At 52.1% G+C, this 24,218-nt stretch overlaps 1 protein-coding gene across 1 annotated transcript in view; it reads right to left on the reverse strand.

Moving 5' to 3' along the window:
* The window catches only part of CCNF (cyclin F), a 141,609-nt gene that overhangs the window by 53,216 nt on the left and 64,175 nt on the right, over window positions 1-24,218 (reverse strand). Inside the window, exon 13 of the mRNA XM_085632146.1 lies at window positions 19,262-19,349. Coding sequence (XP_085488272.1) covers window positions 19,262-19,349 — 88 coding nt within the window. The remainder of the gene's footprint in view (window positions 1-19,261; window positions 19,350-24,218) is intronic.

Here is a 24,218-nt window from a genome sequence, read left to right on the forward strand (position 1 = left end):
TCCTTATCCGGGGGAGCCGTGGAGGAAGGCGTCGTAGAGTGTTGCTTACGAGCCGCCGCCACGATAACAGAATCCGGTGGGGGGTCCACTCTGAGGAATGCCGGATCCGAGTCAGGGGCCCTGTACTTCTTTGACAGTCTCGAGGGCGCCGGCTTCACCACAGCCGGCGTTAAGAACACCTCCATCGCAGGTTCCTCCAGTCCTGGGACCAGCGGGAGGAGGGGGCGCGACAGATGTACTTTATGCAAAGTCTCAAAAATCACAGACGTAGTGGGAATAGGGGTAGTCACTGATATCCCCAACTTCGCAGCCCCTCTCAGCAACACCTCCTGGAACGTGGCAATGTCATCCACTGGAGAGACGCGGGAAGGAGGCGTCTCTGACAGCGAGGGCGAATACTTGCCAGCCCCCGGAGAGTACGTGCCCCTTGACCCTCTGGAACGGGACCGATACCTCCGTCGACCATGTCCAGAGCGAGTGGAGGATCTGCGCCTACTCCGTGATCGCCTGCGAGGGCGAGAGCGAGATCTCTGCCGGTGAGGGACCCTCGGGGGAGGAGGCGGTGGCTGCGGTGGTGAGGCAGGCAGCTGAGGCACGGGCAGAGGCAGCGGAGGAGGTGGAGGAGGAGGAAGAGGAGGCGGAGGAAGAGGAGGAGGCTGAGGAGGAGGAGGCAGTGCAGGCGCCGGTGGAGGCGCCGGTGGAAGGTCGGGCACCGGAGGCAAAGGAGGCCGCTGGGTACGCAGCGGGGTCAGATGGTCTGAAGCCCCATCACTTCTAGCCGGAGAGCCCCCATCATCATTGTCCGGGCTCGCGGCCACTCTCCTCTTCTTGGCGGGCCTGTCCCGCGGGGAAGCCACCGAAGGCGAACGTCCGCGCCTTCCCGATCCTCGACTGGAGATCGTAATCACCGAGGACGTATTCCCCGATGTCTGGGACGTCGAACTGTACCTTGACCTCGAACGGCGTCTCTTCGCCCTCGACGACGAGTGCCGCCCCGCAGTCGATCGTCCTCTCGACGTCGAACCAAGTCTCCTCGACGTCGACCCATGCCTCCTCGGAGTCGAGCCCCGCCTTGATCGCCGTCGCCGGGGTGTCTGCCTCGACGTCGACTGTCTCCTCGACGCTGACTTCTGGCGTCTCGACGTCGACCGCCGGTGCCTCGGCGTCGACTGCTGCGATCTTGACGTCGATCGTTGGTATCTCGACGTCGATCGTTGATGTCTCGACGTCGATCGTTGGTATCTCGACGTCGATCGTTGGTATCTCGACGTCGATCGTTGGTGTCTCGACGTCGATCGTTGGTGTCTCGACGTCGATCGTTGGTGTCTCGACGTCGATCGTTGGTGTCTCGACGTCGATCGTTGGTGTCTCGACGTCGATCGTTGGTGTCTCGACGTCGACCTGCGTCTCGGCGTCGACCGCCTCCGCCTCGACGGCGGGCGCCGGGATCTCGGCGTCGACTCCGTCAGCGTCGAGCCGTGGGTAGACGGCGGCGAGTGCAGTCCATGGGGCTCGGTACGACGTCGATGTGTTGTCGACGTCGACCGTGACACCTGCGACGGCGACCCGGTCCCGGGTCTCGCCGGCCCCTCCCTCGACGTCGAACGCCGAGGCTGCCGCGACCCAGAGCCCTGGATCGACGGCGAACATACCGGTGCCTTCTCTCTCGCCGTCGACGTCGTCGCCTTCGACGTCGAACGCGACCTACCAGCCGGTAGGTGTCGTGTCTGCTCCTTTTTCTGCCCAGAGGTCCCTCCAGGGGCTGAAGCATGGGCGGAGGAGGGGGAATGGGACCCTCCATGCCCTGAAGTCTCACCGGTCCTCTGCTTCTCCTGTCCCTGAAGGCGAGTCTTCTCCCGGTCCCTCAGGGTCCTTTTCGAAAAGGTGCTGCAGATGTCACAGGCAGCTGGGACATGTGAGGGCGACAAGCAGAGGATACACACCTCATGTGGGTCCGTCTTAGCCTTCTTTCTCCCACACTCAGGGCATTTATCGAATAAAGCCATGCTGAGAGTGGGCCAAAACTGCTCCAGATTGCAGGCAGTAGTAGACAAAGGCTTTAGACGTCGAATGAAAGCACTTGTAATCCAAAAAATCCGATTTTAATCAATTAAACCACCCAAAAGGGTAGAGCTCAAGCTCCAGGGTCCTGCTAGCAGGAGCCGGAAAAAAGAACTGAAAGTAACTTGTGTTGGCTGTGCATCCTGGGATACCGGGGGTCTCTGGAGAGTTTCTTAAAGGCACGGTATCCCTTTAGCAGACACATAATGACAGCCTATAGGGCTTGTCTGTCCACCCCTTCCTCTCTATTGTTTAAAGGGATTTTGGTGAAGGGAGTGTGTGATAATAAAGGAACATGTCAAATGTGAATAAAAATGACATTTCAACTTTATTTTGGCTTTTGTGTTCACTTCAGAGGAAGTGCTGGCCAGTGCAGCCTTGTGGTGATTAGGCTGTATTATTTTGTCTGTCTCTTAAGTGTCTTTGCAGGTTTGCAAATGCGGGACAGCTTAAGAGATATTTTTGATTGCTCCGGGGTCCCCGCACATGGGCGGGGATTATTCATAGATTATGACTATACACAGAGATCCCCTACTACAGAAACACAATTACATCTTTAGTTTTTTGGGCTCCTGCAAAGGAATGAGTTTCGTCCCCAAGGAGAGAATCATGTCAATAGGAATCATAGTGCCCATAAGGGGCACAATACCTATTTGGAACAAGTGGAAAGTAGACATTTTCACTGGAAAGCCAACTTCTCTTAAAATAATCATCCTGAGGCAGGTGAAGAAGGGGGTATAAATGGCGGAAATATACAGAGTCAGAGTAGAATTGGCTTAGATCTAAACATTCTATCCCGTTGGTATTAGAGCCTGGATGTCCCGGATTACAAATTAGCTTAGTTACACGGGAATCCCTAAAATTTACAATGACACAGTCGCCAGACATTTGCTTTGGTCTATTTCCCACCCAGGAAACCCTCCTAACATGAAGAACGTGACCATCCAGATGTCTAGGGAGTGGCCTATTGATGTTCAGCCAGTGTGTCGTTTTATTTTTTAACTCAGTAAAAGTTTCTAACCACTTTCAAATGTCACCAGCCGCCACTGATCATTAACAATGCTAACTTTGGTATTCTTCATACGTCCTGTGTAGCAGCATTTGTAGTTCAATCGAGGACTTTAGTATATAGAATAAAAATCACCCACAATAATATTGGGAAAGTTATAAGCTGCTCAGTCCCAGCGTGAATTTAGCAAAGACTAGGAAAACCCGATCTCTATCTTCAAGATTGGTTATCTCCATTATTGCCTATCTGTCAACAGAGTATGCCTTAGAGTTTACCATTATAATGAATATGCTACTTACCATTATGCATCTGTTCTTGGCATGTAGGGCTGCTGACATTCATATCTGTGCATAGATCGCCGCCTAGTGTTGGGTCCGGATGTTTGCACGTTGTTGTCCTGGAAGAGTCTTCGAAGTATCCTGGGATAGATGACTCCTCCCCTGGACTACAGTGCGCATGGGCATCCTCTCCATCCTCAGATTGTTTTTCGCCATTGTGGCAGTGATGGAGTAGATATAGAAAGTGATGACCATGCTTACAGTAATTCTGAGAGCTGCAGCTGCTACAGGCGCCGGGGAGGAGGGAGGGCGATATGAATGTCAGCAGCCCTACATGCCAAGAACAGATGCATACTGGTAAGTAGCATATTCAGTTCGAGGCATGTGGGCTGCTGAATTCATATCTGTGCATAGAATATATGGCAGTGCCCTCTTATTAGCGGCGGCTACCAGTGCCAGCTGCAGCGGTCTGAAAAAGAGTTTTGAGAACAGCCTGTCCTACAGCTGCCTGCTGTTTTGATTGCACATCTACACAATAGTGTTTGGTAAATGTATGTGTAGTGGACCAGGTGGCTGCTCTACATATGTCATGCAAAGGAATGTTTCCTACGTGTTGAGTGGGCTCGTGGGGGAATCGTTAAAGTACGTTTAGCCTTTTGATAGCAAATTTGGATACATTTAACGATCCATCTGGCTATTCCTGCTTTGGAGATAGCGTTACCTTTGTGGTGTGGGGCAAAGGCAACGAAAAGTTGTTGTGTTTTCCTAAAGGGTTTGGTCCTGTCGATATAATACATGAGGGCTCTTTTGACATCTAGTGTGTGGAGTGCCCTTTCTGCGACAGTTTGTGGGTTTTGGAAGAAAACGGGCAGTTCAATGGTTTGATTCATGTGGAACTGCGATACCACCTTTGGCATGAATTTGGGGTTGGTACGTAGTACGACCCTGTTGGCGTGGACCTGTATAAATGGCTCTTGAACGGTTAGTGCCTGGAGTTCACTAACTCTCCTCAAAGAAGTAATTGCTACTAGGAAAGCTACTTTCCAGGTAAGGAATTGACTCTCGCATGAGTGTAGAGGTTCAAAGGGTGGACCCATCAGGCGTGTGAGGACCAAATTGAGGTTCCACATCGGAGCCGGTGGGTGGCTTGGAGGAATGACTCGTTTGAGTCCTTCCAAGAATGCTTTGATGGCAGGCACTCTGAATAGAGAGAGGTGCTGCCTGGTCTGCAGATAGGCTGCTCTTGCGGTCAAATGGACACGTATAGAGGTGTACGCCAGATTGCATCGGTATAGGTGTAATAGGTAACAAATAATGTTTTGGATGGATGCGTCTAGCGGGTTAATGTCATTATTATTGCAATAAATGACGAACCTCTTCCATTTGGCTGCATAGCAAGCTCTGGTAGTGGGTCGCCTGGCCTCCTTAATGATGTCCATACAGTCAGGTGGCAGGTTGAGGTAGCCAAACTCTAGGACTTCAGGAGCCAGATTGCCAGGTTCAGCTGTTGCGGATCTGGGTGCTGAATCTCTCCATGGTTCTGCGTCAAATGCTCGGGTTTGATCCGTAGCCTTTGATGTGGCACCACGGAAAGTTCGAGAAAGGTGGTGTACCACGGTTGGCGCGCCCACGTTGGAGCAACCAGGACGAGCGTCAGTGAGTGTTGACGCAGTTTGCGTGCCACCAGCGGTATCAGTGGTGCTGGGGGAAAAGCGTACGCAAATCTGCCGGACCAGTTCATCCATATCGCATTGCCCTGCGACTGTGGATGTGGGAACCTGGCGGCAAAGCTTTGGCATTTTGCGTTTTCGCTTGTCGCGAATAGGTCTATTTCTGGATGACCCCACTGCTGGAAGTACGGTTGGAGTACTGATGGGTGTAACTCCCACTCGTGCATCTGGTGGCTGTGTCTGCTGAGCAGATCCGCCATCTGGTTGTCTTTGCCGGGGAGGTGTTCTGCCATGAGGAACATGTTCCTCTGAATGGCCCACTTCCACATGCTCTGAGCCAGATGAGACAACTGTGGAGAGTGTGTTCCTCCCTGCTTCTGTATGTAGTACATGGCGGTCATGTTGTCCGTCCGGATCAACACGACTTTGTTGCACAAGTGTACTTTGAATGCTTTCATAGCGAGGAAGATTGCCATCAGTTCTAGGAGGTTGATGAGCATCTTCTTTTGTTGTTGTGTCCATAGTCCCTGCACTGTGTAATGGAGTACATGAGCTCCCCATCCCTGGAGAGACGCGTCCGCCGTCAGTATTATTTGTGGAACAGGCTCTTGGAACGGTCGGCCCTTGCAAAGGTTTTGTGGATTCCACCAATGCAGAGAGTTGTATGCCCGACCGCTCACCAACACTAGGTCTTTCAACTGTCCTTGAGCCTGATTCCACTGACGTGCTAAGCACTCCTGAAGCGGGCGCATATGTAGTCTCGCGTGTGGGACTATGAAGATGCAGGAGGCCATCATGCCTATCAACTGCATGAACACTCGCGCAGGGAGTGTTGTGGTTTGAACTTGGAAATTAGCATTTGCATGCTGCTGATTCTCACTAAATTTGGCTGAGCTGTGGCTGCCAGAGTGTCTATAGTTGCACCAAGGTACTGTTGTACGTGTGCGGGCTGGAGATGGGATTTTGGGTAATTCAGTGAGAACCCTAGACTGTGAAGGAGGTGAATAGTGCGGGACATGTGGCTGGCACATTGCTGGGCTGACTTCGCTTGAACGAGCCAGTCGTCCAGGTAAGGGTAGACGTGTATGTGCTGCCTCCGTAGATGTGCCGCCACAGTAGCTAGGCACTTTGTAAACACCCTTGGTGCCGTTGTCACGCCGAAGGGAAGGACTCTGAACTGGTAATGCTGTCCTTGAACAGTGAACCGGAGGTATTTTGTGTGTGATGGGTGAATGGGTATGTGGAAATACGCATCCTTGAGGTCCAGTGTGGCTAGAAAGTCTCCCTGCTTGAGCAGCGGGAGGACTTGCTGGAGAGTGAGCATGTGAAAATGCTCGGAAAGAATGTATCTGTTTAGGGGTCTCAGGTCTAATATAGGTCTGAGTGACCCGTCCTTCTTCGGTATTAAAAAGTACAGGGAGTACACCCCCGTACCTTGCTCGTGGACGGGTACGACCTCTACTGCGCCTTTTAGAAGCATACTTTGCACCTCTTGCTGTAAGAGCGTTAAGTGCTCTGAGGACATAGGACGGTTTTTTGGAGGTATTGTGGGTGGAGTGGAGGTTAGTTCTAGACAGTAACCGTATTTGATAATATCTTTGACCCACCTGTCCGTGGTGATGGGAGTTCCACGTGGACAGGAACCTTTGTAGCCTTCCCCCGACAGGTGTTATGTGGTCGGGAGGAAGGGAGAGGGCGTCACTGCTTGTTCTTAGGGGAGGACCTGGTGTTGCCGTAGCCGCGTCCTCTGCCCTTTGTACTGGAGCCACGATATCCACCCCGGGTGTTTTTATCGTAGGTGGTTTGTGTATTGCTCTTGTTGTATGTTTGCTGTGACCCCTGTCCTCTATTTCCGGGGCGACGAAAGGAGCCGCTCCGAAAGGACTGAGTTTGGAGAGCCCCCATGGACTTTGCAGTGTCCGTGTCCTTCTTTATTTTCTCTAGGGTGGTGTCAACCTCCGGCCCGAATAAATAGTCGGGGTTGACAGGCTGGTTGAGTATGTTGTTTTGCACTTCAGGTTTGAATCCGGAGATTCGTAACCAGGCATGTCGTCGCAGCATGACGCTAGTGTTTATGGCCCTGGCGGCTGTGTCTGCGGCATCCAGCGCGCACTTGATGGATGCGTTTGTGAGGAGCTGTCCCTCCCTGATGAGGATCTCTGCACCTTCTCTGAATTGGTCAGGGAGATGTTGGATTAGTTGCTCTAATGTGTCATAGTGCGCTCTATCGTAGCGAGCGAGGAGTGCTTGAGTATTGGCAATACGCCATATGAACAAGTTACTAACCTTCGGTAACGATGTATCTGTAAGAAACATTAGTTAGTTAGATTCCTCACCTTAGAATATCCCCAGGCGTCAGACTGGATCCGGAAGATTTTTTTTTCGTCAGCAATACCCCTTGCGCGTCGCTAGGCGTCGTCTGCGGCTCCGCGTCCGTCGTCGGCGTCGTGCGCCGGGATGACGTCGTCGGAGTACTTAGACGCCGCCCTCGCGCGCTGACGTCAGTTCTTGTACATAGCCTTTCGCGCCAGGAACGCAGAGCCATGCAAAGACCGACACTGGTGCCAAAAATAAAGTCTAGGGGCCTGAAAGGACAACCTTAACCCTAGATGTCAGTTCGCAGAACGGGGAGGATGGGAGGGTCGGTGAGGAATCTAACTAACTAATGTTTCTTACAGATACATCGTTACCGAAGGTTAGTAACTTGTTCATCTGAAAGAAACACGTTAGTTAGATTCCTCACCTTAGAATAGATACCCAAGCAATACCATCCCCGGTGGTGGGTCTGCGAACCAAGATCACACCAGAAAGTCCTGGAGGACAGAACGGCCAAAGAAGCCATCCCTCCGGACTTGGCTGTCAAGGCAATAATGCCTGGCAAACGTGTGTAGCGAAGCCCACGTCGCCGCCTGACAGATGTCCTGCAAAGGGACTCCCCGTCCCAAGGCAGTAGTAGCCGCTGTGGCCCGAGTAGAATGGGCGCGCAGCCCAACAGGAGGGTCCTTTTTAGCCAAGGAATAGCATATTTTGATACACAAAACGACCCACCGAGAGATGGTCCGTTTGTGCACCGCTTTCCCCTTCTTAGCGCCCACGTACCCAACAAAAAGCTGGTCGTCCACCCGGAACTGTTTTGTGCGGTCCAGATAGAAGGAGAGCGCACGTTTTGGGTCCAGGCGGTGGAGCCTCTCTTCCTCTTTGGAAGGATGCGGAGGCGGAAAGAAGGTGGGCAAGGTGACAGACTGCCCAAGGTGAAATAGAGTCACCACTTTAGGAAGAAAGGAGGGACGAGGCCGAAGGACAACCTTGTCCGGATGAACAGATAGAAAAGGAGGCTTTGAAGATAAAGCCTGGAGCTCACTCACCCGTCTAGCCGAGGTGATGGCTACCAGAAAAGCAGTCTTTAGAGTTAGAAGACGAAGAGGGCAATTGTGAAGAGGCTCAAAGGGAGCGCACATCAGGAATGTCAAAACCAGATTCAAGTCCCACTGAGGCATTACAAAAGGGACAGGAGGAAACTTGTGTGTAATGCCTTTGAGAAAGCGTGTAACCACAGGGGACTTGAAAAGAGAAGGCTGATCAGGAAGCCGCAAGAAGGCGGAGATGGCTGCAAGATAACCTTTCAGGGTGCCCAGGGCAGAGCCCTGCCGGGCAAGAGAAAGAAGGAAGAGGAGAACCTCAGAAAGAGGGGCGGAAAGGGGATCCACAGCCTTTGCTGTGCACCATGCCACAAATTTGTTCCACCGGCAGGCGTATACCGACTTTGTGGAGGGACGCCTGGCTGCCAGAATGATATCACAGACTTCAGGAGGCAAGTCAAATGGCATCAACTGCCGCCGCTCAATCTCCACGCATGGAGGTGGAGGCTGGACAGGTTCGGGTGGAGGACCGTCCCCTGCTGCTGCGACAGAAGATCCTCCCGAAGGGGCAGACGTATCGGGGGATCGGTCAACAGACTGAGTAGCTCGGGATACCAGTATCTTCGTGCCCAATCCGGAGCCACCAAGATGACTTGGGCCCGGTCGTGCCTGATTTTCTTCAGCACTCTGGGCAGAAGTGGTATAGGCGGAAAGGCGTACAACAGACCGCAACTCCACTCGTGACGAAAAGCGTCGCCGAGCGAGTGCCGCCTTGGAAATTCCAACGCGCAGAACTGCTGACATTGCGCGTTCTCTTCGGTGGCGAATAGATCTAACCAAGGCTCTCCCCACTGCTGAAAGAGGCCTTGCACCACTTCGGAGTTCAGACGCCATTCGTGATCCATCATGCACCGGCGGCTGAGTTCGTCTGCTCTGGCGTTCAGAGAGCCCGCCAGATGTTGAACCACCAGGGTGACGCCCTGGTGTTCCAGCCATGTCCAGAGGCGCAGAGCCTCCTGACAAAGGGTCCACGACCCCACCCCGCCCTGTTTGTTGCAGTACCACATGGCGGTGGTGTTGTCCGTGAACACCTGCACGACACTTCCCCTGACAGAGGGAAGGAAGGCTTTCAGTGCAAGCCGGATCGCTCTCAACTCCAACAGGTTGATGTGGAGACGAGACTCCGCCGGAGACCAGAGGCCTCTGATCTCCGCCTCTCCCATATGGCCACCCCATCCCAGGAGGGACGCATCCGTCACTACGACATGCTCCGGTTGGGGAAGGGAGAGGCTCTTGCCCTTGACCCACTCGCGGTCCGTGAGCCACCACTGCAACTGCTGTGCAGTACCCTCCGAGATCAAGACATGGTCGGACAGGTTGCCGTGATGCTGGGCCCACTGAAACTTCAGGTCCCACTGCAGAGCCCGCATGCGCCGCCTGGCGTGATGCACTAGTAGGATGCAGGAGGCCATCAGCCCCAGAAGCCGCAACACTAACCTGACCGAAACCCGGGATAGAGGCCGAAAGATGGGAATCAGGGCCTGTATATCCCGGACCCGCTGTTCCGGTGGATGGACCCGGAACTGCGCCGAATCGAGAACCGCTCCGATGAAGAGGAGCTTCTGAGAGGGACTCAAGTGTGACTTCGGCACGTTGATGGAAAACCCCAGCAAATGCAGGAGATCCGCCGTAGTCTGGAGGTGGGAGACGACTGCCTGGGGCGAGCCCGCCTTCAACAACCAGTCGTCGAGATAGGGGAAGACTGGGACCCCTGATCTGCGCAGATGAGCTGCGACCACCGCCATCACTTTCGTGAACACCCGAGGGGCACTGGTGAGGCCGAAGGGGAGCACGGTAAACTGAAAGTGCTCTTGGCCCACCGTGAACCGCAGGTAACGCCGGTGGGCCGGCAGGACGGGGATATGGAAATATGCGTCCTGCAAGTCCAACGCTACCATCCAGTCTCCAGGGTCTAGGGCAGCTAAAACCTGAGCCAACGTTAGCATCTTGAACCTTTCCTTTCGGAGGAAGGCATTGACGTTCCGGAGGTCCAAGATAGGGCGCAGGCCCCCCTTGCCCTTCTTGGGAACCAGAAAGTAGTGGGAATAACAACCACGACCTACTTCTGGACTCGGAACGCACTCGACGGCCCCCTTGGCCAAGAGAGCCGAAACTTCCTCGCGGAGAAGATCCAAATGATCCCCCGAGATACGGTGGTGCTGCGGTGGCATGGCTGGAGGGGTCGTCTCGAAGGGGAGGGAGTAGCCCCTTCGGACGATTTGCAGCACCCACCTGTCCGATGTTATGGACCGCCAGTGGAGCAGGTGATGGCGAACTCTGCCGCCCACTGGCGTGGTATGGGCCTGAAAGCTCGGACTAGGAAGGCTTTGAGGCGGATGCTGCCGGGGTGGATGTGGGCTGACCACGTCGGCCTCCATTTCCGCCACGGCGGAAGCCACGTCCACGACCGCGCGCAGGTTGGTTCTGCGGCTGGTGGCTTTGCGAACGTGAGGAGGCGCCCCTTCCTTGGCCACGAAAGGGGCGAAAAGCGGAGGTGTGCGCCCGCGGAGCCGAGAGGCCCAAGGACTTGGCCGTAGCCCGGGAGTCCTTAAAGCGGTTCAGCGCACTGTCCGCCTTCTCACCAAACAGGCGAGTGCCATCAAAGGGCATGTCCATGAGGGTGTTCTGGACATCCCCGGAAAATGACGTGGACCGCATCCAGGCGTGGCGGCGGAGCGCCACCGTGGTGGAAATCGCCCGACCTAGCGAGTCCGTGGTGTCAAGCCCACATCTAATGGCGTGCCGTGCTGCATCCCTCCCATCGGCCAGAGCCTGGGTAAGACGCGTCCGGACCTCCTCCGGACACAGGGGCAGCACGTCCTCCACCGTACCCCACAGGGAATGGGAATAACGGTCCAAGAGACAGGCGGTATTTAAGGACCGCAAGCCCAAACTAAGGGACGAGAACAGTTTCTTGCCAAACTGCTCGAGTCTCTTGGAATCCCGGTCCGGCGGAGCGGTCGGGAAGGAGGATTGGGAAGTAGAGGCCTGGATAACCAGACTCTCGGGGGTGGGGTGTTGGGACAGGAAACTGGGGTCGCCCGGAGCAGGGCGGTGGCGCCTGGCAACGTTCCTATCCACAGGAGGAACTGTGGAGGGCTTGGACCAGGTGCCCTGCAGAACGTCAGTGAGGGCCTCGTTAAACGGCAGCAGAGGCTCAGTGGAGCTTGCTGAGGTTTGAAGCACCTCAGTGAGGATGTTGGTCCTCACAGCCACGGCAGGCAACTCGAGCCCAAGGGCCTCAGCCGCCTTGCGCAGCACCACAGAAAATGCTGCACCCTCCTCTGAAGCCACAGTCGGAGGAGAAGTGAATCCAGCGTCTGGCGAGGTGTCCAGCCCGCTGGCCTCCCCCAGTTCATCTGCCCAGTCCTGAGAAAGCTGTGACTGAACAGCCAGAGGGTCCTCGAACCCCTCCCAGTCGCCCCCTTCTTCCGATTCCTGATAAACAGGTGGAATGATCGGAACCGGACTGTAGAGATGGTAGGTCTCTAGCGGCGTCGGATGCGGCGTCGGCGGACGCCGTGCCGGGATGAGGGCTAAACTGGGGCGTCGGCGTCGCCGGTGGTTCGGGCGTCGGCGGAGGAGTGACAAGGTCAACCGGCGTCGACTGGGGCCCAGGCATGGGCCCCGCGGGGACCTGCGGCGTCGAGACCGGAGTCGTCGACGGCGCCGGAGCCGCCGGCACGCGAGGTCGCCCAGTCGAGCCCGCGGGGCCCGAAGGCGCGCCAGCGGGCGTCGACGGCGGGGCCAGGCTCCTCATGGCCGAGAGGAAGGCACTGATCTCCGCCGGCGCCGCGTCAGTCCCAGGGACCGGAAGGTATGGGGGCGGACGCGGCACCTGCGGCTCCGCCGGAGCCGCGGGGGTGGAACCACTTGGACCCTCGGCCGAGTCGCGCGACCGGCGAGGGGAGTCCGAAGAGCGATGTCGCCTCTTGGACTTCTTTGAGTGTTTGGACTTACCCGACGACTTGGAGCCCGACGATCGATGGTGGCGTCGGCTCGGGCTCCTCGAGCGATCCTTGGACCTCCTCCTGGACCGGGATCGCGCACGACGCGGAGCCGAGTGGCGAAGCTCGAGAAGCTTGCGGGACCGCTCCCGCCTAGCCTTCGAAGTCAAGGCCTGACAGTCGTTGCACGACTCCGCGTCGTGGTCGAGGCCTAAGCAGTAGAGGCACCGGCGGTGGTGATCGGTCACCGACATCAGTCGATGACAATCTTCACAAGCCTTGAACCCAGGCATCCTACCGGCACCAGATGTCGACAGACAAGGATCAAAAATGATCAAAAAGATTTAGTCAAAAAAGACTAAAAGGGGTAGCTCTCCCGGATCTGCGCTTACTGGCGCGGAAAAAAGAAGAACTGACGTCAGCGCGCGAGGGCGGCGTCTAAGTACTCCGACGACGTCATCCCGGCGCACGACGCCGACGCCGGACGCGGAGCCGCAGACGACGCCTAGCGACGCGCAAGGGGTATTGCTGACGAAAAAAAAATCTTCCGGATCCAGTCTGACGCCTGGGGATATTCTAAGGTGAGGAATCTAACTAACGTGTTTCTTTCAGATTTTGGCTGCCTGGGCGGCAATCCGTTTGCCAGAGGTCTCTAACACCTTGGACTCCTTGTCCGGGGGAGGAGCGTCACTTGTTTGTGAGTGTGCCCTCTTGCGAGCATTCGCAACGACAATGGAATCCAGAGGTAATTGGCCTCTGATGCAAGTAGGGTCCCCAGGCGCTGATCTGTATTTTTTGTCTATCCTGGGGTTTATCACTCTTGCCCTGGTGGGTTCCTTGAAGATGTCCTTTGCTGGTTTGAGGACACCCTTCAACATGGGTAGAGTTTTTATATTTCTTTCTGAGGAAGCAAAAGTGTCCATAAGAAAGTCGTCCTCGACGGTGTCCGAGTGAAGTTGCACCCCATGATTGGCCGCAGCACGTTCAATCAGAGCGTTGAATGCTGCCGTGTCCTCTGTGGGAGATGTTTTTGCTCCATAGAGTTGCGGGTCTTGTGCATCCATAGGTGCACCTGGGTCCACAGGGTCATCCCAAGTTTGATCCGGGTCTTGCTGGGCGTCAGGGTCCATGTCTCCGGGGTAGGGGACCTGGTCACCCATGTAGTCCCCCAACGCATCCGTGTCGGAGTGTGTGGGAGAGAAGGATTGTGGATCCTGGTAGGGTGAGTGGAAAGGTTCGTAAAGAAACTGGTTCTGAAGCCACAGGCTGTGAGAAAGTGCCATCTTTCTTGCATGGTATGCCCCCACTTTTTGCTAAATTGCTGAATGTACTTCGATTGAGTGTACCCTGGGTTCCTGCCAATCAGGTGCCCAGGGCCTATGTTCCTTCCTTAAACCACACAAACTCCAAATTGGCAAACCCTAGCCACATGTCAGCCCCTAGTAAATGGTACCCTAGGTACCCAGGGCCTTGTGACCAGGGAAGGCCTCTAAGGGCTGCAGCACTCATTGTGCCACCCTCAGAGGCCCTGTACCCTTACACACACACACTGCCCTTGCAGGCTGAGTGTCTGGGTGCAGGACAAAACAAAGAGTCGACATGGCACACATCACTGTGTACCATGCCCATCACCTACACTGCCAAGGCATATGTCAGCCACCCCTCTAGCTGGGTGCATTACGCCTATGGTGTGGGCACAGGAGCAGGAGCCCTGTGCCCCTACAGTACCCGGGTCCATTCCTGGGCACTGTAAGTGCAGTGCTGTCACTTAAGAATACATGGTGCTGAGAGCTTGTCAAACACGAGCTCCACAGCACCATATTGGCAACACTGAAGCCTGGGAAGTTTGGTATCAAACTTCTCAGCACATTGAACCCACACTGATGCCAGTGTAGGATTTAATGTACTAAGCACCCCAGAGGGCATCTTAGAAGGTGCCCCCTTACAGCTAACTTGCAATCCACGTCTGCTCTGAGGCTGCCCAGGCTGCCACACAGCAGACACGTTGCTGGACCCCTGGGTGGGAGAGCCCCTGCTCTCCCGGGCCTGCAACAATGCACATCCTGGGTGAGGTGAGAAATCTCCTCCCCCAGGATGAGCAAAGGGAAGCTTCAAAGGCATGCCGCCAGTTGGAGTTTCCCCAGGCCACTGCAACCCCCCACTCTGGCGGGAAGCTTGGCCGGAAACCCCATACAAGGACAGGGGATGTGCCAGCCTGCCCACCCCACCCCTCAGGTGGGGGAGGCGAGGTGAAGCACATCTCCGGGCTCTCGCCATCTTGGAGATGGGAGGCCCTACCCTATCAGGATTAGGCTACTGCCCCCCTCCCACAGGAGAGAGGCAGGATAGGGGGTGTACCCACCCCAGGACAAGGACCCATTGGTCCCTGGCCTTCACCTACCTGTAACGCCCCTAAATCTAGTATTTAGGGGCCCCCTGAACCTTCCTTCCTCAGATTCCAGATAGAAAAACGACAAGAAGAGCAAGAAGAACAAAGACCTGCCCTGCAGCTGCTAAAAAGAGAAGAAGACACCAACTGCTTTGGCCCCAGCCCTACCGGCCTGTCGACTCTCGAACCTGCACCAGCGCGGCATCCCACGTGGCCAGCAACCTCACCAACCCCGGAGGACCTGGCTACCCCTTAGCTCTAAGCCCCTGGGACTCCCACGAGTAGAGGCTCTACTCAAGAAACCTACCTGCTATCCCTGGCACCAGCCCGGGACCGCGGACCCAACACACTCTGCACCAGCCAAGCCTGGCCAGTGCCGGAGTGGACAAAGACCCTGAGGACGACCCCACGGCGACTGTGACCCCGAGTCCGGCACCCAAGGACCCCCCTCGACATCCCGGAAGAAGCCTGCAGCCTCAGAACCAAGTGCCACCCCAGCCGCGATCAACCAGAGGGTAAGATTCCCGACGTCAAAAGGCACCCCTGCACCCGGCGCCCTGCGACCCCCTGTGCCCAATCCCGGGGTACCCACCTAACCTACAACTACCCAACTTACCTCTCGAAGTGGTGGTGGCACCTGGAACATCCTCGTCCCCGAGCCTGCAGCCTCTTTCCAAACCGGAACATTCCCATTGAGCGCCCTAAGGCTCAAAAGCACCCTGCACCCAGCCGCCCGAGTGGCCCTGGCAGTGCCCTCTCTACTCTAACCTACTTCCCCACTTGCCCTGAGTAAGTGACCAGGAGCCCAGCTCCCACAGCCGCGTGGCTTGCCAGACAGCAGCCACCAACCAAGGCCCCCCTATCCCTCATAGGATAACATTGGGCCCAACTCTCTCTGCACCCGGCCGTCCTGAAACCGCTGAGGGTGAACCAACTGTACTTACCTGACACTGGGGGACCCCTGAGTCCATGCCCGGAATTTCAACACTACCAGTCGAGTACTTACCCTTAAACCGCTAACTTCATTTTCCTCATAGGGTAACATTGACTGGCTTTTTCTTCAAAAATCTTCTAAGTGTGAACTTTTCAAAACTGCAAAAATTCACCAAAAATCAGCCAAGTGACAAAAACGAATTTACTCACCTGCTCCTAGGTGAGCTCCCAGTGCTGGATCTTGGTGCCCAGCCCTGACTCTGAAAAGTGTTCACAACTATACTTACTTCTAACTCATTTTTCTCCCATAGGAAACCATTGTCTGCTTTTCTGTGAAATTTCTTCTAAGTGTCTACTTTTGCAAATTTGAAATATTCTTTTAAAATCGTACCATTTCTGCAAACGAAATTACTTACCTGCTTTTGATAAGGACCCCAGTCCTGGGTCTAGGCACCCAGTCCTGGATTACTAAAGTAACGATTAAGTACTCTACCTGCAATTTGAAATTCTTGCCATAGAGATCCATTGAATGTTTTCTGTGAAATATTTTCTAAGTGCTAACTTTTGAAATAGCTAAATATTATTTAAAAATCATTACAGTTATTAAGTCGACTTTCATCACTTGATTCTGAATACTGACCCCAGGCTGGTTCTAGGATCCAGACCTGGAATTCCAAAAGTAATCTGAAAAGTAATTTATTACAAATAACCTAAATTTACCATTGAGCTCAATGCATTGTTATGTTTAGGAAATAGGATTGTTTATTGCAACCAACTGTGACTGTTTACACAAATTTATTGCTTGAAACAAAAGTATTTATATTCAACCTCTCATTCTGAGAAAGTATATTTTTACCCCCTTTGTGGTTCTAAAAATAAAACAAGCATATATTTTATATATACAAATCATTGGCCTAGAGTTCAGTTATTGAGTGTGTGAAACCATTTGCTGACTGAGTGTGTACAATAAATGCTTTACACTGTCCTCTGGTACTGCCTTACTGCTCGACCAAGCTACCACTTTTGAGAGTAAGGTCATACCTAACTTTGACCTCTATCAGCCTCTGGGGGACTGTGGACTCTGTACACCCTGTACCTATTAGGGAACAGTATATACAGAGCCACTTTCTCACACAGGCAGCTTTCTTTTTAGTGGAATCCTGAAGGAGTCCAAAGCCGGCTCCGAAGTTATTTTCCGTTTGTGGATAATCATCCTGCCGGTGTCGGCGTCGATTATATGCGATGGAGACGTCTCCCCAGAGTGTTCGGCAGGCGTGATTGTGGTATGGGTCACCCGTGTCCTGATTTGGAACATTTTCGGGGCCGTGGATGGTGGCAGGCCAAAAGTAATGTTGGCCGGTGTCGAAGAGGCTGCTGGAGCTTTAATTGGCTCGGGGCCCGACGTGTCCTGGAGGACCATTTTCTTTTTGGTGCTTTGCGCAGCAATGGGTTGAGTCTGGAGCACCCTCGAGTCTTTCGCACCGACCGGTTCAGTGGAGGCGGTCGTGGATTTTTTCGACGCCGGTGGGTCATCGAGTCAAGGGGCGGGAGTGGCCGTCGACTTCTTCGATGATTGTGGCGTAGATGTCGCCGTGGAAACGGCGTGAGACGCAGCAGGCTGTTTGACCTTTGGGGTCGGAGTCGATTGCGTCGGTGCCGGGAGCCGAGCAGGTTTGGTGGTACCGACGGCCTTCTTCCTTATGTCGACTCCGACGTCGGCCGCTTCGAGTTCGGCACCGAAGTCTCGTTTGGTGCGCTCGGTGCCGATGTGTTTTGCTGGCATCGAAGGTGTGGAGGGCCTCGATCCGACCAGCGCCACTTTCGGTTTCGGTTTTAGAGAAGGGAAACCAGCCATTTTTGGCATTAATGGCTGCCGCTGAATGTCCGAGGGCGGGGCCGAAGAACTGCGGGATAAGTCGTGGGTAAGGCCCGAAGGCGATCCCTCGACCGGAGCCATAGACTGTTGCACTGGGCTTTCTTCAGTCTGAACGGGTAGGCCTTGCTCGTCACTGGAGCTACTCTCTTCGGCCCCTAAGGCCTCATCGTAGTCTCCTACCTCGGTGTCGTCTTCATCTCTGCGAAAGAGTGTTTCATCGACATCCCCCGATCCGGAGTCATGTTCTGAAACGGGACTGGAGGGTAGGTTCTCCACTTCTTCGACATCTTCGGTCTCGGCGTTGAAGATGTCGGCCGGGGCCGGTGCCGCTTGCTGCGCATCGAGTCTCGCCGCTAGTCGATTCCGTAGAGTCTTCTTGGATCGAAATCTGGCACAGGCCATGCATGTAGATTCGTCGTGATCCGGTGAGAGGCATTTGTTGCACACCGGATGGACGTCGACGTGGGGGTATTTCGCATTGCATACCGGACACCTCTTGAATGGTGTTCTCGATTCCATCGCTGATGTCGAATCGACGGTCGGGTAAGATGCGAAAGTTTGTTCTAGAAGTTAGTAAACTAACATAGATACTATCGATACCGATCGATAACAGTACCGACGTGAGCTAAAGGCCTTTTGGCCTTGAAAACAGGTTTTCCTAACTTGAGTCAAGATAACACATCCGAACCCAATGGCGGAAAAAAACAATCTGAGGATGGAGAGGATGCCCATGCGCACTGTAGTCCAGGGGAGGAGTCACCTATCCCAGGATACTTCGAAGACTCTTCCAGGACAACAACGTGCAAACATCCGGACCCAACACTAGGCGGCGATCTATGCACAGATATGAATTCAGCAGCCCACATGCCTCGAACTGTTAAATATTACAGAGATCTCTCTCTTCTAAGAATAATATGCAGCACTAGTTAGATCATAGATTCATTGCATAGTATAGCCTTTGCAGCACTTCGATACACTAGCCTCCGATTTAGTAAGGCGTTTTCCCTGTAAGGCTTCAGAACATACTTTGGCTTTTTTCCTCCCTTTTTAAAGGCATTTATATTCCAGGACAGATTTTTAACCATTTTCCATTATGTTGAATTTTTCATTAACTTTTGCTGCTCCCATTTTCTTATTTTCAGCCTAACATTCCCCCCCGTACTCCCCTTCACCCACCGACCCTCCTCTCAACACCCTGGTTCAGTATTAAGAGGGTAGAGTCTCAACCACGTTTGGATGTCAAACCAGACATGCTGGCAATGCTTGTGAGTGGGTCACTCCCCGTGCATAATTCCCCTCAGCAAAAGAGGAATAGACTGGAAAGCTGGGAAAGTAAATTGCTAATGTTCTAAGTTCAAGACAGCTTGAGTTTCTTGACAGAACTAATGTCTATCGTCCAAGGATTGTTGTGCGCTTTTGGGATCAGAAAAGATAAAGCCTTTTCAGTTCATCTTTAAGGATGCTATGCCTATGAGGGATACTGGAATAGAAAACGCTTTGAATCCTGGAATGAGGGCCCTCATTTCTCTAAACCAGGAGGCAGTTTCCCAGGCTAGGTCTTGAAAGATAGGAAAAGAGTAGCATTCTCGAAATTTAAATCCCCAGCATTCTTTAGCAGTTAAAGACTTTTTCCTTCATGTTGAAGTCTTGAAAATAGGCAATAATTGTTCAAGGCTTACCATTTTTTATGGACACTCAGCACACAGGGAGTCAATTCTTCTAGAGTGAAGCCAGTACATTCAGCCAGATGACTGGGCCATGGGTGAGCTGCAGAAAATAGGAAGATCACCAACTGTGTTAAGCGAGACATCGAAAGAGGACCAAGACATTCACTGGTCTAACATCTTTCACATAATCAATTCATAGGAAGCATCACAATAAGAAAATGCAAAAAAAAATATTTTCTTCAGTTCACAATATCATCCTATCCATGGATAAAGAATACAAAGATTTTTAGCAGAAAAAGAAAGCTATCACATTTCTGGATACTGTCATCCAAATAGGTTCAAGTCCTAATGTAAAAGGATACATGCGGAGAACCTCCAATGAGTATATACTATAGCAAAACACAAAGGTATAGTGTGCAGAGTCAAGAGGATGCCTAAAGGTTTACAGAGTTAAAAGTAGATAATACCATACTCTCTATTTGTGGTAGTGTGGGCGAGCAGTAAGGCTTGATCAGAGGGTAGCGTTACGCATTTATTGCACACACACTCAGGCAAGAAATGTCACACACTCAAAGACTTAACTCAAACCAACTGCTTGTATTATAAAACAAAGTCTTTAGTTGTATTTTATTTTTTAGAACCAAACAGAACTTGGTACAGGTAAGTAAAATTATATTTTTAAAACAAGTTTGATCAGAATATGCAAGCTGGATAAAATTGACTGTTACAGGTTAGTAAAAATATTTAAAAACAGTTGATACTTGTAATTAATTTACGATTACTTTTTCTACTCAGTGTGGTATGCCTAGATATCACACTGGGACATTTCCTAGACAAAGGTAAGTAAAACATCTGCATTAAAACACAGTTGCTTAGATTTTAAAACTTGTTCAAAGGAAAACAGTCAATGCAATCCTATAGAGGAAAATGTGGTTATCGGTTTGCAGGTACGCAATCGGTCTTGAGGGTTGAGTTTCTGGGGTTAGAACGATGCACTTCAAGAGCGCACTGATTGCCACTAGGGCAGCCAGGTGCACAGTACTGAGTCCCACAGGGTTATGGGAGTAAAGCTCCTAGGGTTAAGCTCTGGGCAAAGGGGGATCAGAGTCATCACACAAGTTGAACACACAGTGGCGGGCAGGTGCAGTGTGCTGATTTGGTATTGGGCGCCCTGTTTTCAATGGGAGAGCTCTGGTCGGAACAAACACTGCAGGTTTGGACAAGGAGACTTCTTGGAGGCAATCATCAGATTCCAGGTCAGGTGTTGGGCCACTCGGGCATCGGGTGCAGACTCGCGGATTTGGCCAGAGCCAGGGTCTAGTTGTTGTGCAAGTCCGGTGCTCATGGGAAACAGTCTTTGGAGGGAAGGCATGGCAGGTCCTCCGGGTTCTGGGAGGCTGCTGGCTGCAGGACACACCGGGACACCCTAGGGTAGCTGTGCGCTATAAAAGTCTTACTTACTAACATAACGCACCAGGATTCTGCTGGAGCAGGACGAGTTCGTGACAGGCCGGTAGGGCTGGGACCAAGTTAGTTGGTGTCTTCTTCCTTCAGCACACCTCTCCTATCTTGGTTTTCCCACCAATTCTCTTTCCCAAAGACTAGACTCGATGGGGGCCAGTTGCTGGGAGCAGCAAATGGCTGTCAACTCACAAAGGCAGCAAGCCGTTGAAGCTTCCCCTTCGTGAAACCTGTCCATCCTGAGGGAGAAGGCTTGGCACCTCTGACTAGGATGGGCTGTGTTTCAGGACCCCTAGAGGTGGAGGCTCTCGACTAAGGGGTCCAGAAGCAGGTCTGGGTGTGGCAGCTGACCAGGACACAAGTTAGGTAGTTTTTCAGGGGGCATCTCTAAGAATTTCTTTTTATTTATTTGAAAGGGTTTATATAGCGCTTGGTAGACCCGGGGCATCAGAGCACTTTACAGGAGTAGAACACAGTACAGGAAATAAAAAAAACATTTGGTCAGGGCAAAGCATGAACAGTCAATTACAACACACCTGCTTTAGAAATAAAAAAAAGGGACGGGGAGAGAGAAATTTAAAAGAGAGGGTATAAGGGTAGCTCATTGACAATTAAAACGGAAAAACAAGTTATAAATAGAGGGACAGGGAAGAGCAATTTACATGAGAGGAGGGAATAAGGTGGGGTCATTTTACAAAGGTAATAAAAATATGCAGGTAGAGCTCAAGCAGTTGAATTATGGGGGGGCTAAAAGTCTGGGCAGAGAAATGTGAAATGAGCAGTTTAGGAGGATAAGTGGGGAGAACAAGTTTGAGTAGAAGAGAGACATGGTGGAGAAGAGATATAAGGGAGTAAAGGGGGTTATGGAAATAGGACGTGGGGCGGGAGTGGAGGAGCAGGTCGACGTTAGGAGGGCAGGTGTGAGAGGGGAGAGCAAGGGGGGTGGGGGACCCGAGGGATCATCAGTGGAGGGGAGGTAGAGAGTAGGTTCAGAGAAGGGTTTAAGGACCGAAGTATTTGTTGAGGAGGTGGGATTTAAGATCTTTTTTAAAGCTGAAGTAGGAGGGGTTACAGCGCAAGTCCTTAGAGAGGGAGTTCCAGATGATCAGTGTGTTCCCGGAGAAGGAGGGCAATTGGGTGGATTTCTTTTTAAACAGAGGGGGTGGCGGAGGACAGGAGGAGTGCATTGGTGCTTCTCATCGGTTGGGCGCATCCTGCTTTGTTGAGTTTGTTTGTAAGATAAGGAGGGGTCAGCTGGTAGAGGGATTTGTGCGTAATGCATGCAGTCTTGTAGAGGCATCTACCTTCAATGGGAAGCCAGCTGAGGGAAGGAGAGATGTGGTTGCATTTTTTACAGTCAGTGATGAGCCTAGCAGCAAAGTGAAGCACAGCTCGAAGGGGGGCTAAGTGTACTTTGGGGGTTCCGGTGAGGATAGCGATGCCATAGTAGAGTTTGGAGAAAACTAGAGATTGGACAACCCATTTGAAGTCATCTGATGGAATGAAAGGTATTATTTTCTTGAGATGTCAGAGGGTGGGCTCCTTTAGCAGAGTTTTTTTATATGGTTAATGAGAGTAAGGTTTTTATCAAGAGTGAAACCAAGTGATTTTGCAGAATTGGATAAGGAGAGCGGGCAATGGAGGGCATTAAGGTCCGTGGTCCAGCTTTGGATGGGGAGTCCGTTGTTTTTAGGAGAAAGAGAATAGTTTGATTTTTAGGGTTGTTTGAGATGGTTTAAGAAGAACCAGGCTTGGATCTTACTCAGAGTTGTTGAGATGGAGAATGTCAGAGTGGGATCTAATCTTGTAGGATTGTTGGGTATCATCGGCATAAAGGTGGTAGTTGATTCCAGATTTTTTCAAAAGGAGGGTGAGGGGTTCCATAAAGAGGGAGAGAATAGAGCCCTGGGGGATGCCCAGGGAGACAGGTGTGGGGTGGGAGACAGGTGTGGGGTTGGAGGCAGTCTGATTTGTTGCCTTCTATGTTGGAGGAAAGAAGCGAACCATTTGAGGACCTGGCCATTAAGGCCGAAGCAAGCTTTAAGTAAATTCAGTGGCTAACAGTATCAAAGGCTGCAGAGAGGTCAAGGAGTATAAGAAGGCAGGTCTCACCATTGTCGAGGGAACCTTGAATGTTATCAACAATGTTAAGCATAGCAGTTTCTGTACTGCAACCTTTTCTGAAGCCAGATTGAAGGGAGTCAAGTAAACTGAAAGTACCAATGTGTTTGTCCAGTTGGAGCAGTGTGCATTTTTCAAGGGCTTTAGATAGAAGTGGGAGGTTAGATATAGGGCGGAGATGGTTGAGATCGTTGGGGTCAGCAGTGAGGTTTTTCAAAATGGGTGTGATTTGACCGAGTTGAAGGGAGTCGGGTACGCAACCAGTGGCAAAGGAGGTGAGATGTTAGATGCCCTCTGAGTGCATTTTGCATTAAATCCCATACTGGCATCAGTGTGGGTTTAATGTGCTGAGAAGTTCGATATAAAACTTACCAGATTTCAGTAAAGCCATTATGGTGCTGTACAGTTTGTAATGACTAACTCCCAGACCATACACTCTTTATGGCTTTACTGCACCCGGCCGCCCTAGTGCCCCTATAACAAAGCCAACTGCATTCTATTGCATTCAACTGTATCCTCCACGAAAAGCACTATTTTACTTACCTGCACCAAGTTCTGCTTGGTTCTAAAAATAAAATACAACTAAGAAACCCTTACTGCTCGCCCACACTACCCACAAATAGAGCGTAAGATATCTACTTTTACCTTTTAAGTCATTGGGGAGGCACTGGACTCTGAACACTATACCTTACTTTTGCATAGTATATACAAAGTCAGCTTCCTACACATGTTGGCTGTAGTCCCAGTCTGATCCAAAACGGTTGTGAAGTGAATGCCTGTTCTGAGGCACTGGCAGAATTCTTCCCAAATCATAAACAAGCTGTATCGATTGAGGCAAAATTGGAGCAGGGCACAACTGCAGCCAAGATTGTTTTGGGTTGTATATTGGATCAGAAAATGGAATAGGTTCTTCCTCCTGCGTTGGGCCTGCTGTTGACATAGGAGGAACTGATGTCAGGACAAGCATCTGTTGTAGAGCTGGGCAAACTCCGATGCCAGGCTGAGTGGCATGGACAGTCCGAGACGGATCTGCAGAAAGTAGTCTGACTGGAGACCTCCACAGATATCAGGGCCCGAAGGCAAACCAGACGGAACCAGAAGGGTGTCTAAGATATGCAACATGGCCACCATAAAGGCTTCCATCTTCTGAGGCATCTTCCCGGAAATTTGACGTAAATAAACCAGTTGAGGGAAATCGTTTTCCGGTAGGCATCCATGACCAGGGTGGCACCTTAGTATCCATGCTGCTTCTCAGAATGATAGTCTAAGAATGAGGGAGAGTCCTGTTTAACTTCTTATGCTTCTTTTTTGACTTCAACTTAGCCAAAGATCTTGAGTGGAATGACCTATTGTGGGAACGACCGCAGAACGGGACCGGGCCCCTGAC

This window comes from Triturus cristatus, chromosome 10 (assembly GCF_964204655.1).
Source record: "Triturus cristatus chromosome 10, aTriCri1.1, whole genome shotgun sequence".
NCBI classification, from domain to species: Eukaryota; Metazoa; Chordata; class Amphibia; order Caudata; family Salamandridae; genus Triturus; species Triturus cristatus.